Source organism: Manis javanica, chromosome 6, assembly GCF_040802235.1.
Source record: "Manis javanica isolate MJ-LG chromosome 6, MJ_LKY, whole genome shotgun sequence".
Classification (NCBI taxonomy): Eukaryota; Metazoa; Chordata; class Mammalia; order Pholidota; family Manidae; genus Manis; species Manis javanica.
In genome coordinates, this window is record NC_133161.1 from 146,404,816 (window position 1) to 146,419,035 (window position 14,220).

Genomic DNA, 14,220 nt, shown 5'->3' on the forward strand with positions numbered 1-14,220 from the left:
GTCTATTCAGATCCTTTGCCCATTTTCTGACTGGATTATTTGAGTTACTTTGCTATTATATATTTTGGATATTAATCTTTTATCAGGTATGATTTGCATATATTTTCTCCCACTCAGTAGCTTGCCTTTTCACTTTGTTGATGATTTGTTGATAAATTTAAATATTATTTATTATGAACTTTTACATCAATTTTTGATAATATACTACTGCTGTAAAATCTTTTACTTAAAGTTATTACTTTATCATAAGTTATGCAAAAATGACAAAAGTATTTTAAAATTTATTCCCTGGGCAGTTTCTAACATAATAGATTCCTTTGGAAGGAGTTTGTGAGTCAAGAAAGTTGGGAAATATTGGGTGCCTATATAATCAAATCGGTTACAGTTGCCTTCACATTCTAGTCCAAATGTAACCCTTTTTTTTTTAATCAGATTGAGAGATTCTCTGAACTCTTGATAGACTCTTCTTTAGGAAAGCCCCTCTTCTCTATTAGATTTCTTTTCTCTAAAAGTAGGCTTCTGCTTACCAGACCATATGTCTTCATTTCTCTTTTGGAAAATATTGCTATTATACCAATATAGTGTATTTCCACTTGGTAGCTTTAGTGTCTCTTGAGGATTTAAGGGCACTTTAACTCATTATGGTCTATAAAAGGCACACTAAAGCTTTTATATAGTGCTCACCTATCAATATTAGAAACTTACCTGATAGAATGATTGGACTTTTACTGTTCTAAGTGATATGATTTAGAATCATGACTGTAATTGTGTGTACTAATGTTTTCAAGAGTGGCAGTGAATACTGTTTGCAGGTCTTCGGTAAAGTGTCTCATTACAATCCTTTTCTTTATACATCTAATCAATACTGAGTTTGATGAAAAGATCCTGTGCTGGGGGAAGTTTTGTATTTTCTAAAGGGCTGGGATGGTGCTACTCTAGAACAGAGTGGAGGAGATTGGTTTATCACCGCATTTAAAATAGGCATGGGCAGTGATCCTAACTGCTAGGGTATTTAAAGCTTTGGAAGGAAGTACATACCTCATTCATTGAAAATGCCAGGGTAATGTTGGCCCAATGTTTTTGTTTTAAATTTTTTATTTTCTAGGGAGATAGTGGCCATGCTATATAGATATGTAATGCTAGGAAGTTGGGAGGGTGGTTAGGAGATCACTAGGATTGAGTGACAGATGTGAGGCAGCCCCCCATATGGTTTAATAGCAGTACAGCAAAATGGTGCTATAGTACATCTCTAACATGCTTCCAGAAAGGTAGATTTCAATCTTAGGAATATTACTCTCTTCCGTTCCTCCAAGTTCTGAGCCCCCCTGGTTTCTTAAATTAAACTAAATCCCTCTACCCCCTGAATAAGCTGATTACTTGATTTTTTTTTCCCCATGAAGGAATGTCTCTTGTGTACGGATGCTCAGGCTATGAGTCAGTGGTTCTTGGCATCACCTCTCTGTTAGCTCCTAGTCAGGAAGTTCAGCCAGGGGTTGGAGTGATTGCTAAACACTGAGGACTTCCCAAGACCCATTTTTAAGAGCGAGTTAATACTGTGACTCCTGGGAACTTGGAAACTCATCCTCCATCACTACCGTAATTCTGAGACCCACACAGTTGACTCTTGCTCAATTCCAGATAAAGCTTTTGGGTCACATGATTTCTAGGCTAGTAATAATTGTATAGGAAAAACAGGATTAGTCATGTGTCATGTTCTATTTTAGCAGTTCATGTAACAGGCTAAATCCTCCTTACCTAGTGTTCTTACACGGGTGTTGATCCTTGGTTCCTTGAGTTGTTACTAACAAGAATACCTGGCAGCTTGTACTGCCTCCCGCCTGGCCCCCACTGCCCCACCCCCACCCCGCCATATCCTTAGTCCATTGAGAAATTAATCGAGGGCCAAAATTAATTCTGTTCTTGGTTTTCGTCTCTATATGCAGGTTCAGTATTGGGGTTATGCTCCTCAGGAGCTTACAGATTTTAACACATAAAGGATCTGTCACAGTGTTTTCTAGTGAGGTTGTTTATTTAGGATAAATAAACACTACCCTGCGGCACTTTGTTTCTCTGCCCCCTGCTTCTGCGCTGTTTGTAGTGTCAAGGAAAAGGGCCGCGAGGGGCTGTAGGAGGGGCTGCCTGCCACTGGCAGCTTGCGCTGTATGACCTCAGCAGGCACTGTAGACATTGGAACTGGCCGCAGGCAGTGCCCGACCCGTTCATGGCTCTCATTGCTCCTTGGTCAGCACAGAAGCAGTCGGGGGTGTGGCTGTGGCGTGCTGGGGCCAAGCGAGAAACTCCTCTGCCCCAGTCGCCTTGTTTTTGACTTGGTGCCCTGCGCTCTCCCCTCCTCCCCCCGACTGACCACAGACACATACCCAGCTGATGGTGACACTCTTTGGAGCACAGTACCACCACCCTGTATCGCCCCAGGCTCCTGATCTTGCCTAAACAAAGAATTTCAAGTCTCAAAATTGACAGTAAACCCTGGTATTTAAACCATCCCTAGAAGACAGACATGCGGTTCAAATTAAGGTCTGCTGCTCTGTATTAAGAGAAAGGGATATGATACCATTTCAGCCTGCAGACAAATGCTAACCAACCAGGGTGTTGGGGGTTGGAAAAGAGACTTAACAAATTACGCTAGGAGCCTCTCGTGAGTGGAGAAGTAAATGACCACAGGCCACACGAAGAGAGCACTCCCCCCGAGTGGCTTCTGTCCCGTGGGCGTGAGGACCCGTCCTGAGCAGTGGCCCCTGCTGCCCACCCCTCCTTCCCGAGCTCTCCAGCGTGTCCATCGCTGTACTGCTGACTGTGTAGGTCATAAATCTGTCCCATTGCTGATATACAGACAGTCAGGGGTGTAAAGTACCTTCATGGGCATCTTTGTACCTGAGAATTTCCTGAAACTGCTCAGCGTTTTCATTCTTCCTATTCAAGATGGTAATTTGAAGTCTCTGGAATTTATATTTAAAATAAAAAATTTAATTATAGAATAATACAAGCATACTATAGGAAATTTAAACAGCAGCAAGAGATTTTTAATTATTCGAACTGGAACCCCACCTTCAAAAACTATCATTATCATGGAAGGCATTTCTTCTGCTTTTTTTTTTCTATGCATGTTTCCATAATTATAGTCACTGTATATACAATTTTATATGCAGTTTTTATCCTTTAAGTCATATTTTCCCCATGCTGCTCCATAGAACCATTTTTAGTAATTGCATACCAAGCAGATCTATCGTAATTTGCTGAGTCCATCCCGTATTGTTCTAAGAGCACAGGAACTGTTGATGGGGCTTTGGTGTTCGCACGCCCCCTCTTCGCTTTGACATTACTAGCGCACTTCAGAACTACCAAGTGTGTACACTTCACCTTTTGAACACACACTGCATCTCCTCTCCCCTTTGCCTTCAGTTTTCTAAGTGCTTTTTTGTTGTTGTTCTCATTTTTGTTTATACTGATGCTGCCCCTCTCCTGTTTCTTCCTTTATGTCGCACCAGTGTTCGGTCTCATAGCGCTCTTCATCCTGACCTATGCGAACTAAACTGCAGCTTATGAGAGTGTGGCTTACTTTACTTGTGTTCCCCAAGTTCAGTGACCCCAGGTTGGCAGAGCAGGGCAGTATCTCCCTCCAGTATTTCTTACCGCTAGTGCCCAGGCTTCGTCTGGGAAGCTGGAAGAAGGCGGTGCCTGCGTACACAGTGTCCGAGGTTTTAAGGAAATGGTTAGGCTCTATTCATTCACTGGTCTGTTACCTAAGGGGATTTGAATAATTAAAGTTTATAATTAAAAAAATGTTAGGGGAGAGTTAAGATGATTTATCTGGAAGAGTTGCCAAAATTAAATGAACTCTCAGTTACCCAGTTTTGTTTTGTTTTGTTTTCACTATGCAGGTTTTTTCCCCTCTCTTCCTTCCGGCCATCTATGTTTTTTGACTTGCCCATTTATCAAGCCTGTTTACCTTGAGTTGGACATATTACAGGGAAATAAGGGAAATCTAAATCTCTTTAGCGTTATTCTTTGTTAGCAGCTCTTATTTAATTAGAAAAGGCAGTGACATTATAGACAAAAATGAATTTTCAGATTATTTATAATTAATGTGTCTCCATCTGTTCAGGCTGCAGTAACAAAATACCACAGACTGCGTCGCTTATAAATGACAGAAATGTCCTGCTCTCCATTCTGGAGTCTGGGAGGTCCAAGACCAAGGCACCGGCACGGCCTCCTTCTGGTCTTCTGGTTTGTGCCAGCACCTGCCTACTGTGCCCTCGTGTGGTGGGATAGGCCAGAGGGTCACCCCAGAGTCCCCTTTCCTAGGGCGCTAATCCCATTTGTAAGGGCTCCATCCTCATGACCTAATCTCCTCCCAGAGCCCCACCTCCTTATACTGTCGCCTTGGGCTTTAGGATTTCAACAGATGTATTTTGGGGGAACACATTCAGATCATAGCAGAATGTATGCTCTCTCTGCCTCTTCATATAAGTCACTGAGAAATAGTTAGTAGTGTAATAATAATACTAATATTTTTAATTATGTGAACTGCTTATCATTTATTCCTAATTGCCATTATGACAGTGATTACACATATCATTAAAATATTTATTTCTCCTTTTAAGTGGTATTTACAGCTGTAAACTGTTGTTGCATATAAAGTCTTCATAGTTCGCAGTTGTCTTCATACAGGATTTTTGCTCTTTCCAGCAAAGGCTTCGTGGGATCTGTCTTAGCAGGTAGCTCCCAGCTCCTTGCCTCTTAGCTGTTCACTAAGGGCGGCTCAGAGTTTTCTTTTATTTCCTTCTTTATACTCATCTCTCTTGTCCTCCTTTTCTTCCTCCCTCTCTGTTCTTAATTAGTGAATCAGACATTTATTGAGTGCCTTCTCCTCTGGCAGGCACTGTTCTAGGCGCCAGGACATCCGTGGTGAGAACCGCCTGATTCCTGCCCTCCTGAGCCCTGAAGATGGGAGAGCTCAGGTCCCAGTTAAACAGCCCCACAGAGCCAGAAACAGAAGTGGGGGAGAAAAATGGTCCTATTCTTTTCGTATTTTCTCTTGTTATGAAATATTATGTATCTAGACAGAAATGTGTGTCAGCCACATACGTACGTTTTACTGAATCACTATAAAGCAGACACCTGTGCAGGTACCACTTAGATCAAGAAATAGATAATTCCATCAGCCCAGACCGCAGCCCCCATCACAGCCTCTTCCTTCCTGGGAGAGGTGATCACTGCCTTGATTTTCATGTTAATCACTTAGGTGCTTTGCTTGATGGCTTTTTTAAAAATAGTCTTGCCACCTGTGTAATGCATCCCTCAGGAGTTTCACTCCAAAAGATGCCATTTATGTTGCGCATAATGTACGACAGGCCCATCCTTAATATAGTTTGCTTGTTTTTGACCTGTGTGTGAATGGAGTCATAGTGAATATATTACTTGGTGTCTTATTTCACACGACACTGTGTTTGTGAGGTTTATCCATGTTTGTCTACCTTTGATTTATTCACCCTCATTTCTTCAGTAGCAGCCCCTGATATGAGTAGACCGAGTCATTTCTGCAGAGTATCCGGATATTTGGATCGCTTTCGGTTCGGAGCTCTTACTCACAGCCGAGCCGTGAACATTCTGGTGCAGCCTCACAAATGAACGTGCATTCTCTAGCGTTCGAGAGTGTGAGACGCAGGAGTAGAGTTCTGGGTCGCACAGTGTGTCTGTTCCCAGCTTTTCCTGCGCGGGGCCACACTGGCGTCCCCACGCGCCCCCAGGAGTGCTGGGCGCGACTCCACCTGTCGCTCTCCTCCGCCAGGCGAGTACGTAATGCTTATCCGATTGTGGTTTTAGTCCTTCAATTTTTCTCTTTAATAATGAGGCTGATTTTCATGCCTCCTGGCCTTTTTTGTGAGGTTTCTGCTTAAGTAAGTGTTCTGCTCGGGGTTCCTCCTGCGGTGTCCGTCTCACTGACTCCCGGGGGTTCCTGTTTCACTAGTAAGTGTATGAGTTTTGCGTATTATACAAGTATCTTCTCTTCTTTTGCAACTTCTCATTTTACTGTCTTTAAAATGTCTTTTAATGAATTGACATTGTAGTATAATTCAAATATAACTAAATTTACCACTTTTTCCTTTATGATTAGTACTTTTTCTTTCTTGTCTAAGAAATCCTTCCCTTGAGGCTATAAGGATATTCTCCTTTATATTATTTCATAAAAGCTTTGTAGTTTTACCTTGTACATTAAGTCTGTGATCTACCTGGCACTGATTGTAGAACATAGTGTGAGGGGTTCAGTGGTGGGAGGTAAAGTGTGGTGATAGAGGGTGGCCGGTTTGATTTTTTTTCCATATGGAAAACCACCTGTACCTGTGCCATTCACTGGAAAATTCATCTCTTTCCCAGTGACACACAGTGCCTACCATTCTTTTCCAGGCACTGTTTTTTTTTTTTTCAGTGTTATTAATGTACAATTACATGAGCGACATTATGGTTACTAGATTCCCGCTATTACCAAGTCCCCACCACTTAACCCATTACAGTCACTGCCCATCAGCGTAGTGAGATGCTATAGAATCACTGCTTGTCTTCTCTGTGTTATATATACTGTCAAGGCACTATTTTTAAAGAAACTCGAAAACATGCCTGAAGCACATGCCCTTGGGAATTACATCAGCAGGGCAAAGCGTTGACAGTCAAGATAAAATGGAGAGTGTAGGCTATAATCACTAAGGAATTTGGAAGTTGAATGAAAATAGTCCTGGGATGTCTGTTCACCTCAGGATACACAGTGTGGGTGGGGCTCTGAGGGCAGCCAGGTCCACACTAGAGGCTGAGCCTTGTCTTACTAAATTGTTCTTTAACTTTAAATTTGGGCATGTTGCTAATGCACCTCACGTCCCCAGACATAAAACAAAAACACTGCTCATCTCAGTGAGGTAATTAATACATGGTACTATAACAGCACTTGACAGTGTCCTTTAAAAAGTATCTACTTGTTTTATTCCACATGATTCAAAGTGCTGCACGAACAGGGGACAGCTGCACTGAGAGAACTGAGTCAGGGGCAGGCCAGTTCCAGGTCTTCCCGAGAGACCTGCCTCTCTCCGGGGCTCTGGCCCTCTGCTGCATGACCAGGTTGTTCATGTCTAAGCACCCTGAATGCACTTGCTAGTAGTTCAGAATGATCAGTTATTGGTTACCACCAAACCTGTTAAGAAGTGCCATATTTTATTCAAAGTGTGACATTCTAGATGATTCAGAATGACTCTGGATTATGTTTGTAGTCCATTCCTGTGATTTAACATTTCTTTAAGACAAATAACTACCCAAGATTCTGAGGGGAAATTACAGCATCTTTAACTCAGAGCCATCATGTCACCGCAGTTTTCCGCGGGAAGAAGTGGCACGGCGCCCGGGTGACACATGGGCACTGCAGACCACCCTTGCCTTCTTGGAAGGGTTTCCTCCTCTCAGCTTCCTTGTCTGAATGACATTTATAATGTCCCTCTCTCTTTCCGCTGCACCCTCTTTCTGTTCCTGCCCCTGTAAGGCAGGAAGTACTGAATGGAGTCTCCTAAGCCCTAATTCCCAGCCAGCCCTGTTTCTCTACTTCCAAAAAAATGTCACGCATTCATCATTTCACCCTTGATTTCTCAGAACATTTCCACCTGAATCTGTTACCGCCTTCTTAAACTCAAGGCATGACAGCAAAATGTGCTTCCTTCCCAAATCACCTTCTGTCCCTCTTGAGTCTTCGATCTACGCAGACACACACGGCCATCTCTGCTTCTCCCTCTGTCTCCCCCCATGTATCCCGTCTGCCCCTCAGGCACTGTGCAGTCCTTTCCAAGGTAGTTTCTGAGTTGTCCCTCTCATGTCACTACATTTACTTTATCACAGGCCTTCCACTTCTCACACCAGACGTAGTCTTGCTTTCTTGGTAACTGTGTTATCTGCCTGCTCCAGAATTTCCAGCCGCTTCTCAAATCTCGTCAGAAAGAATTATGTTTTGATTGTTTGTTTACATTTCTGAATTATTTCCAGGAGATCCTGTGGGTCTGAGGTGAGGTCTGAGGATCACTAAATACATTTCTAATATGACATTGGTGATTCTGATGTACAGACAGGGTTGAAAATCAGTGGTTGGAAGAGGACGGTGGATGAGATGGGTGTGCTTATGATTAGACGTAATTCTCAAGATAGTACTTGTTTACTTGGGTGACAGGCTCAGGAGTACTTATTGCATTAACTAAAAATAACTGCATTAGAAGAAAGCATAGTGGCCTCGGGGTAGGCAGTGGTTTCTTAGGTAAGATACCAAAAGCATGAGTGACAAGAGAAAATCTAAATTGTACTTTATCAAAATTTAAAACTTTTGTGCGTAAAAGGACACCATGAAGAGAGTGAAAAGATAATACACAGAGTATCTGCAAATCATATCAACAGACTTATATCCAGAGAATAGAAATAATTCTTAAAACTCAATAATAAAGTGACAAGCCAATTTAAAAATGGGCAAAAGATTTAAATAGACATTTGTCCAAAGAAGATACACAAAGGGCTAATAAGCTCATGAAATGATGCTCAGAATCATTAGCCGTCGGGGAAAAGTAAATCAAAACCGTAGTAAGGCGCCTCTTCACCCCACTGGGATGGCTGTAATTAAAAACAAAAAGGACTCTAATAGGTGTTGGCAAAGACACAAAGGAGTTAGAGGCTTGTACATTGGTGGGGTTGCAAAGCGCTGAGCAGCCACTTTGGATAAGAGCTCGGGCAGTCCCTCGGAGGATTGGACGTGGAGTCACTGTGCCATATGACCCGGCAGTTCACTCCTAGGAGTACAGCAAAGAGAAATGAAAGCCTAAGTCCAAAATAAAAAGGCTCACATGAATGCTCACAGCGGCATCATTCATAATGCCAGCCAGCGGAAGCAGCCCGAACGTCCATCAGCTGGCGAATGGATAAGTAAATGGCGGCATATCCACACCACCAATATTGCTCAGCAATCAAAAACATTGAACAGTGATACCTGCTGCAACATGGATGGACCTTAAAAACATTATGCTAAGTGAAAGAAGCCTCTCACAAAAAAATAACTAAAACTCATTTAATGTAAACGGTGCAGAGCGCACACATCTGTGGAGACAGAGGCTGCTTCGCGGTTGCCCAGGGCCGGGGCCCCGGACGAGGAGGGGAGTGACTGCTGATCGATTCGGAGTTTCTTTCCAGGGGGATGGACATGTTCTAAAATTGATGAAGGTAATGATTTTACAACTCAGTGAATATACTAGAAACTACTCAACAGTATACTTTAAGTGGGTGAATTTTATGAAATGTGAAATTTATCACAGTCAGGCTGTGGGGCAGAAGTCTAAATAATCGCCGACCCATGTTGGGGCAATGGTGAGAATGTGTCAGGAACCAAAGACTATAATTAATTCATAATCAAATTCTTTGTATCTGAAATCTAATAAAGTTTGTAAATTTGGGAGTAAAAAGAGGAAAAGGAAAGAAAAAGCGGAAGTCCATTGGATGAAAGCTAGGATCTTTCTTCCGTCATGAAAGCTGTATTTTGTCCTGCCTGATGCGGCTGTGTGATCTCACTTCTCGCCACATTCCTCCGCAAGCCCCCCAACACCCAGGGCATTTTCTTTATTGACGCTTCGACTTGGTGCACAGCCACCCCGGAGGGGCCCTTTCTGCAGCCCCTCTGCGGCTCGGCTGAGGTCCTCCTCCTTGAGGCCTCCACAGGAGGGAGGCTCGCCCGCTTGGTTCCTTTGTAGGGGCCAGCACGTCGCTGTGCCCTTAGGAAGCCTCCGTAAATCCATGTCAAATACATTAGTGAAGGAAATGGAGGGACTTGGAGACTTTGAAAGAGACGGTGAAGATAAGGCACTTCAGGAAATAATGAAAGCCATTGGTGAATGAGAGCAGCTCCCGACCATTGTAAGACGAACAGCCCCCTGGCCAGAAGTATGGCTTTCTAGGTGCACAGTGACTGTCAAGCTGAGGTTCCAGAAGTTTTTCCCTGCTTCTTTGGCATTTCTGATCCAAGTCAGCAAGAGTTTCCTCTTTATTGTTTATCTTAATCATTGCCTAAATTGTGAGAATTTTCTCTTCCAAGTTGAGTCACTTTGTAGGTTTTCAGTTGTCCAGATATAGGTAAGTAAAAATCTTGGTGGTTCTGTTCCACGTCTTATCTGTTACCCACATACCTCCACATCCCAGCAGCAGTCCCCTGGCCCTTCTCTAAACTACCAGGAAAACCCAAAATAGACTGGTTTCCATTTTAGCTGCTTTTATTTTTCCTTCCAGTCTTCTTAAAATGTACAGCAGAATGCCCCCCAAGTGAGCAGCTGGGAGAACAAAGAGGAGGCGTCCTCCCGCCTTGGTGATGCTGTCCCTGAAGTGTTGGTTAGAAGCAACTAAGCTTTCAGAAGGAGTTCCAGGTTTAGTGTATGTTAATCATTTGAGGTTTCTCCCACATAAGTAATTTAAACTTTCAGAAAACAAGTTATGTTATAGCTGAATGGACAGTGAACGACTCAGAATTCTAACTAAAGCTGTACAGCAGTATTGAAGATTAATGTGAAACACCCATGCAGAGACACGGGCTTTGGGGGGAGCTGAGACTGCAGTGTGCCCTCAGTGACGCTGCCCATCTGTAGTGATACGTATATTGACCGGTGGGTGAGGTCATACTCTGTTAGGTTTGGGACAGTAAAGAATGAATCAGGATCATTCACTGGAGAAAGCTGGCTCTACAGAAAGGGTCATAGCAGGCAGGGAAGAGCAAATTTTGCTTAAATGTACACCACCATAGAGTAGGGGTAAGAACAATACATGGAATGATCGTAGGGTGTCCCTTGACAGCTTTACAAGATGAGAGGATTTTTCCTTGGGGTGTTTTGAGAAGTAAGAGCAAGTGGGTGGGGTTTTCTTGCTGCCCCTTACCGCAGTCTTGCTGTCGGTCATCGGGTGCAGCTGCTGAGCCAGCTGTTGGCGGTAGCGTGCTGTGGAAGCAGGTCCTCCCCCAGATGTGGCCCTCTCTAATTGTCAGGCCCTAACCATCTCATTCATTCTCACATGCTCATTTCTCACGTAAACACCGAATAGCAGTCTAAGCCCGTAGCTGTCGCTGAAGATGGTTCCCTTTGATATGGTTCCCTTTGTAAAGAGTTCTCTGGTAGATATAACAAACCAGCTGGTGCCATTACGTTTGTGCCTTACCCTCAGGGGCAGAGTAAAAGGGTAGAAAGGTTGCTAATTATAGATAAAGAATTTATGGTTCAAAATGAATTATTTCCTGTAATTTCCTAAGCTGCTTATTAGGAAAATTTTGAATCAGCTGGTTTTAATTAATTGCTTGGCCGTTTGCACTCTCCATTCAAAACATACACAAAAAAAGACTCCATGAGCCTTTTCTCTGGACTTTGCTCTCTACCCACCAACATCCATCAGCATGTCTTTTCCACACTGTGCAGAGGGAGGCCAGTCATAAAAAGGGTCCTTTTTCTAGATAATTCCCAAAGACATCTACTTGGCTAAATCTCATTTTTTGGGATTTTAAGCAACCTATCCCCACTCTCTTAAGAAAAATCTTAACAAGGCTCAATATATCCAGACTTTAACTTACAAAGTAAGATGATTAGATTTAAAAAGTTATAGGTTAGCTCGTAGAGCTTTAAATTGAGTTGCATTCATAGACAACATTTATTAAGTATAAACTGTTTAAACACTATGTTAGGTCATATGAGAGATGAATAGGGGATTTTTAAGGAACTAGAGAGGGCATTTTTAAGAAGGTAGAAGGTTAGGGATATATGGAAATACCAAAATAAAGGAGAAATACAAAGTAATAGGGGAGTACAGAGAAAGTAGAGACATTTCTTACAGGAGATACAGGAAGACTTGACAGAAGAGGCGTTTGTTTTCCACTGTTGAGTGCGAGTATGGGATTTCTCATGGAAGTAGCTGTAATAATTCTAACGATGGTCCTGACCCCTGAATTCCTTGTGATCACTAAGTTAGTTTTGGGACCTCAGAGGGAAGGTAGGAGGTCGAGGCGCAGTTGCTGGCCAGCTGCCGCTGTCAGCGTGAGGAGGCTCTGGTCGCCAGGAGGTGGTGAGAGGCTGGCCCCGTGATTTTGTCACAGTTTCATTTAGTGACCCCTTTCTAGAGTCCTTGCTGTGTTTTACAGCACTGTGTGGAGACTAGGTTAAATAATACGCCCGCCACTTACTAACTAGTAGAGGGTATGAACATGTAATACAACCAAGTAGAATACACCCCAGCGATGTAATTGGGATATAGAGGCAAACGAGACTGTGAAAAGCACGGAGGAGGGAGCCATCGGCATGGTACTTCGTGGTGGGAATCAGTTAAGGCTTCGTACAGGAAGTAGTAGTTGAGCAGGCCTTGAAAGGGGGCAGTATTTCAAGTGTAGCAAGGAAAGGAAAAGGCACGGCACAGAGAGGAAATAGCACAAGAAGGGCGCGCGAGCACAGGGTGCGGACGGTCTAGTGATGCCGGAAGGGCCAGGGAGAAGTTAGCAGGGCGGGACGGAGCTGCATTTTGAAGGACCGTAAGTGGCAGTGCCCAGAGAGGCTGTTGTGTGAGCAGAAGGGAGCGGCGCGTGTTGTCGAGTGAGCTGACATGACATGGTTCACTGCGCTCTGAATGGACGGCCTAGAGGAGGGGAAAGGGGAACAGGCGTAGGGGGTAAGAGGTAGCCTTCCTCTGTGCCAGAGATAAGAGAGAACGAACTGAGATGGGAACCCGGGGAGATGGAGTCAAGGCACACGGGAGAGGCAGTGATGAGAAACGAGAGGGAGAAAGAAAAGACGACCCCAGGGCAACTGGTTCCTGGGACGGTGATGCCGTTCACGGGTGTGGGGACGCCACTGGGAGACCAGGTTTGGGTTTGGGGAACACTGGGTTTGAGGTGTTTTCCCAGCCAAGTACTGGAAGTTCGTGCTGGGAACTGAAGAGTGGTGCCAAGTCTGAGGTACACATTTGGAGAATTATTACCGGAGAAATGATAGCAGAAGCTGTGGGGTCAGAAGAGTCCGCCTTGAGCCATTGTAGAGCAAGGAGACGGAGTCCAGGTGTGCGCGTCCCCTGTGCGGAAACACCTGTAGGAGGTGGAAGAAAAGCAGGTAGCAGAGGGGACAGCTGTCAACAAGAGTAAAACAGGCAAAGGGGGGAAAGAGCTTCAGAGGTCAGGGAGGTCCGGGGGACGCGTCGGGCCTGCAGCAGGAGGAGGTCTGGCCTGGCACACATACGAGTTGTTCGTATGATTAGTTACTTACATAAACTGCATGTCAGTCGGCGACTCTGTCCTTTGGCCTGCCAGCCTTGGGCACTTCCTCAGTGTTCCTCCCCAAAAGCCACCCCTCCTCGCCCCCATCTCGTTTCTCTTTAACATAGTGAGGGGAGAAACGAAAGCACAAACGAAGCTGATGTTGAGATGGAAACATCCTTGGTTTAATTGGTAGATAAATTGACTATTCCTTATTTTGAAAAAGCCACCATAATGATATTAATGTCACTTTGTCTAATTTTTTAAGTCAGTGTGTCTCCCAATGCGGTCATAAATGGGTTTGCCTTAAGAAGTCAAAAATAATAGGAAAATTCTGGGTCAGGTTGAGTAGGCGTATGTGTACGTACTGATTCTGATGCTGTCCTAACATCAGTCATTATCCGATTTCATTGTTGTTCTTGGAGGAACAGGTCTCGCGGGGTCCGCGCAGCCTGGGTTTGTGAAGGGCACTCACTGTGCTGGGTTTGGGGATGTGAACCAGTCATGTTTGCTTGCAGCCCACCAGGTGTCTTGCATTCCAGCTTGTCTGTGTCTCTATTTCACTATTTTAAGTAACTATTACATAATCTCTAAATGTTCTCTCTTTGTGTTTGCTACTCAAACTTACCAATCCAGACCTTTATTCAAGTGACTAGCAACTAGTATTCCCTGGGTAACGATAACATGAATTGTGTCCATTTGCCTTTCTAGATTTTGGCTTCAGTAACCTCTTCACTCCTGGGCAGCTGCTGAAGACCTGGTGTGGCAGCCCTCCCTATGCGGCGCCTGAGCTCTTCGAAGGAAAGGAGTATGATGGGCCCAAAGTGGACATCTGGGTATGTAACCTCCTCCTCTCGTGCCCCGTAGCGTCAGATCCTCTGGATCGGCGTCAGCTGTCAGCTGTCGTCCCGTCCTCGTCCCGGACA

At 44.1% G+C, this 14,220-nt stretch overlaps 1 protein-coding gene across 8 annotated transcripts in view; it reads left to right on the plus strand.

Annotated features, from left to right (window-relative positions):
* SIK3 (SIK family kinase 3) overlaps nt 1-14,220 on the plus strand; it is a 224,424-nt gene that overhangs the window by 162,593 nt on the left and 47,611 nt on the right. For all 8 annotated transcript variants that reach the window (XR_012132740.1, XM_073239742.1, XM_073239743.1 and 5 more), the window contains one exon: nt 14,006-14,130. Coding sequence is in view for 7 of the 8 variants with exons in the window: in XM_073239742.1 (XP_073095843.1) it covers nt 14,006-14,130 (125 nt within the window). In the remaining variant the exon portion in view is untranslated. The remainder of the gene's footprint in view (nt 1-14,005; nt 14,131-14,220) is intronic.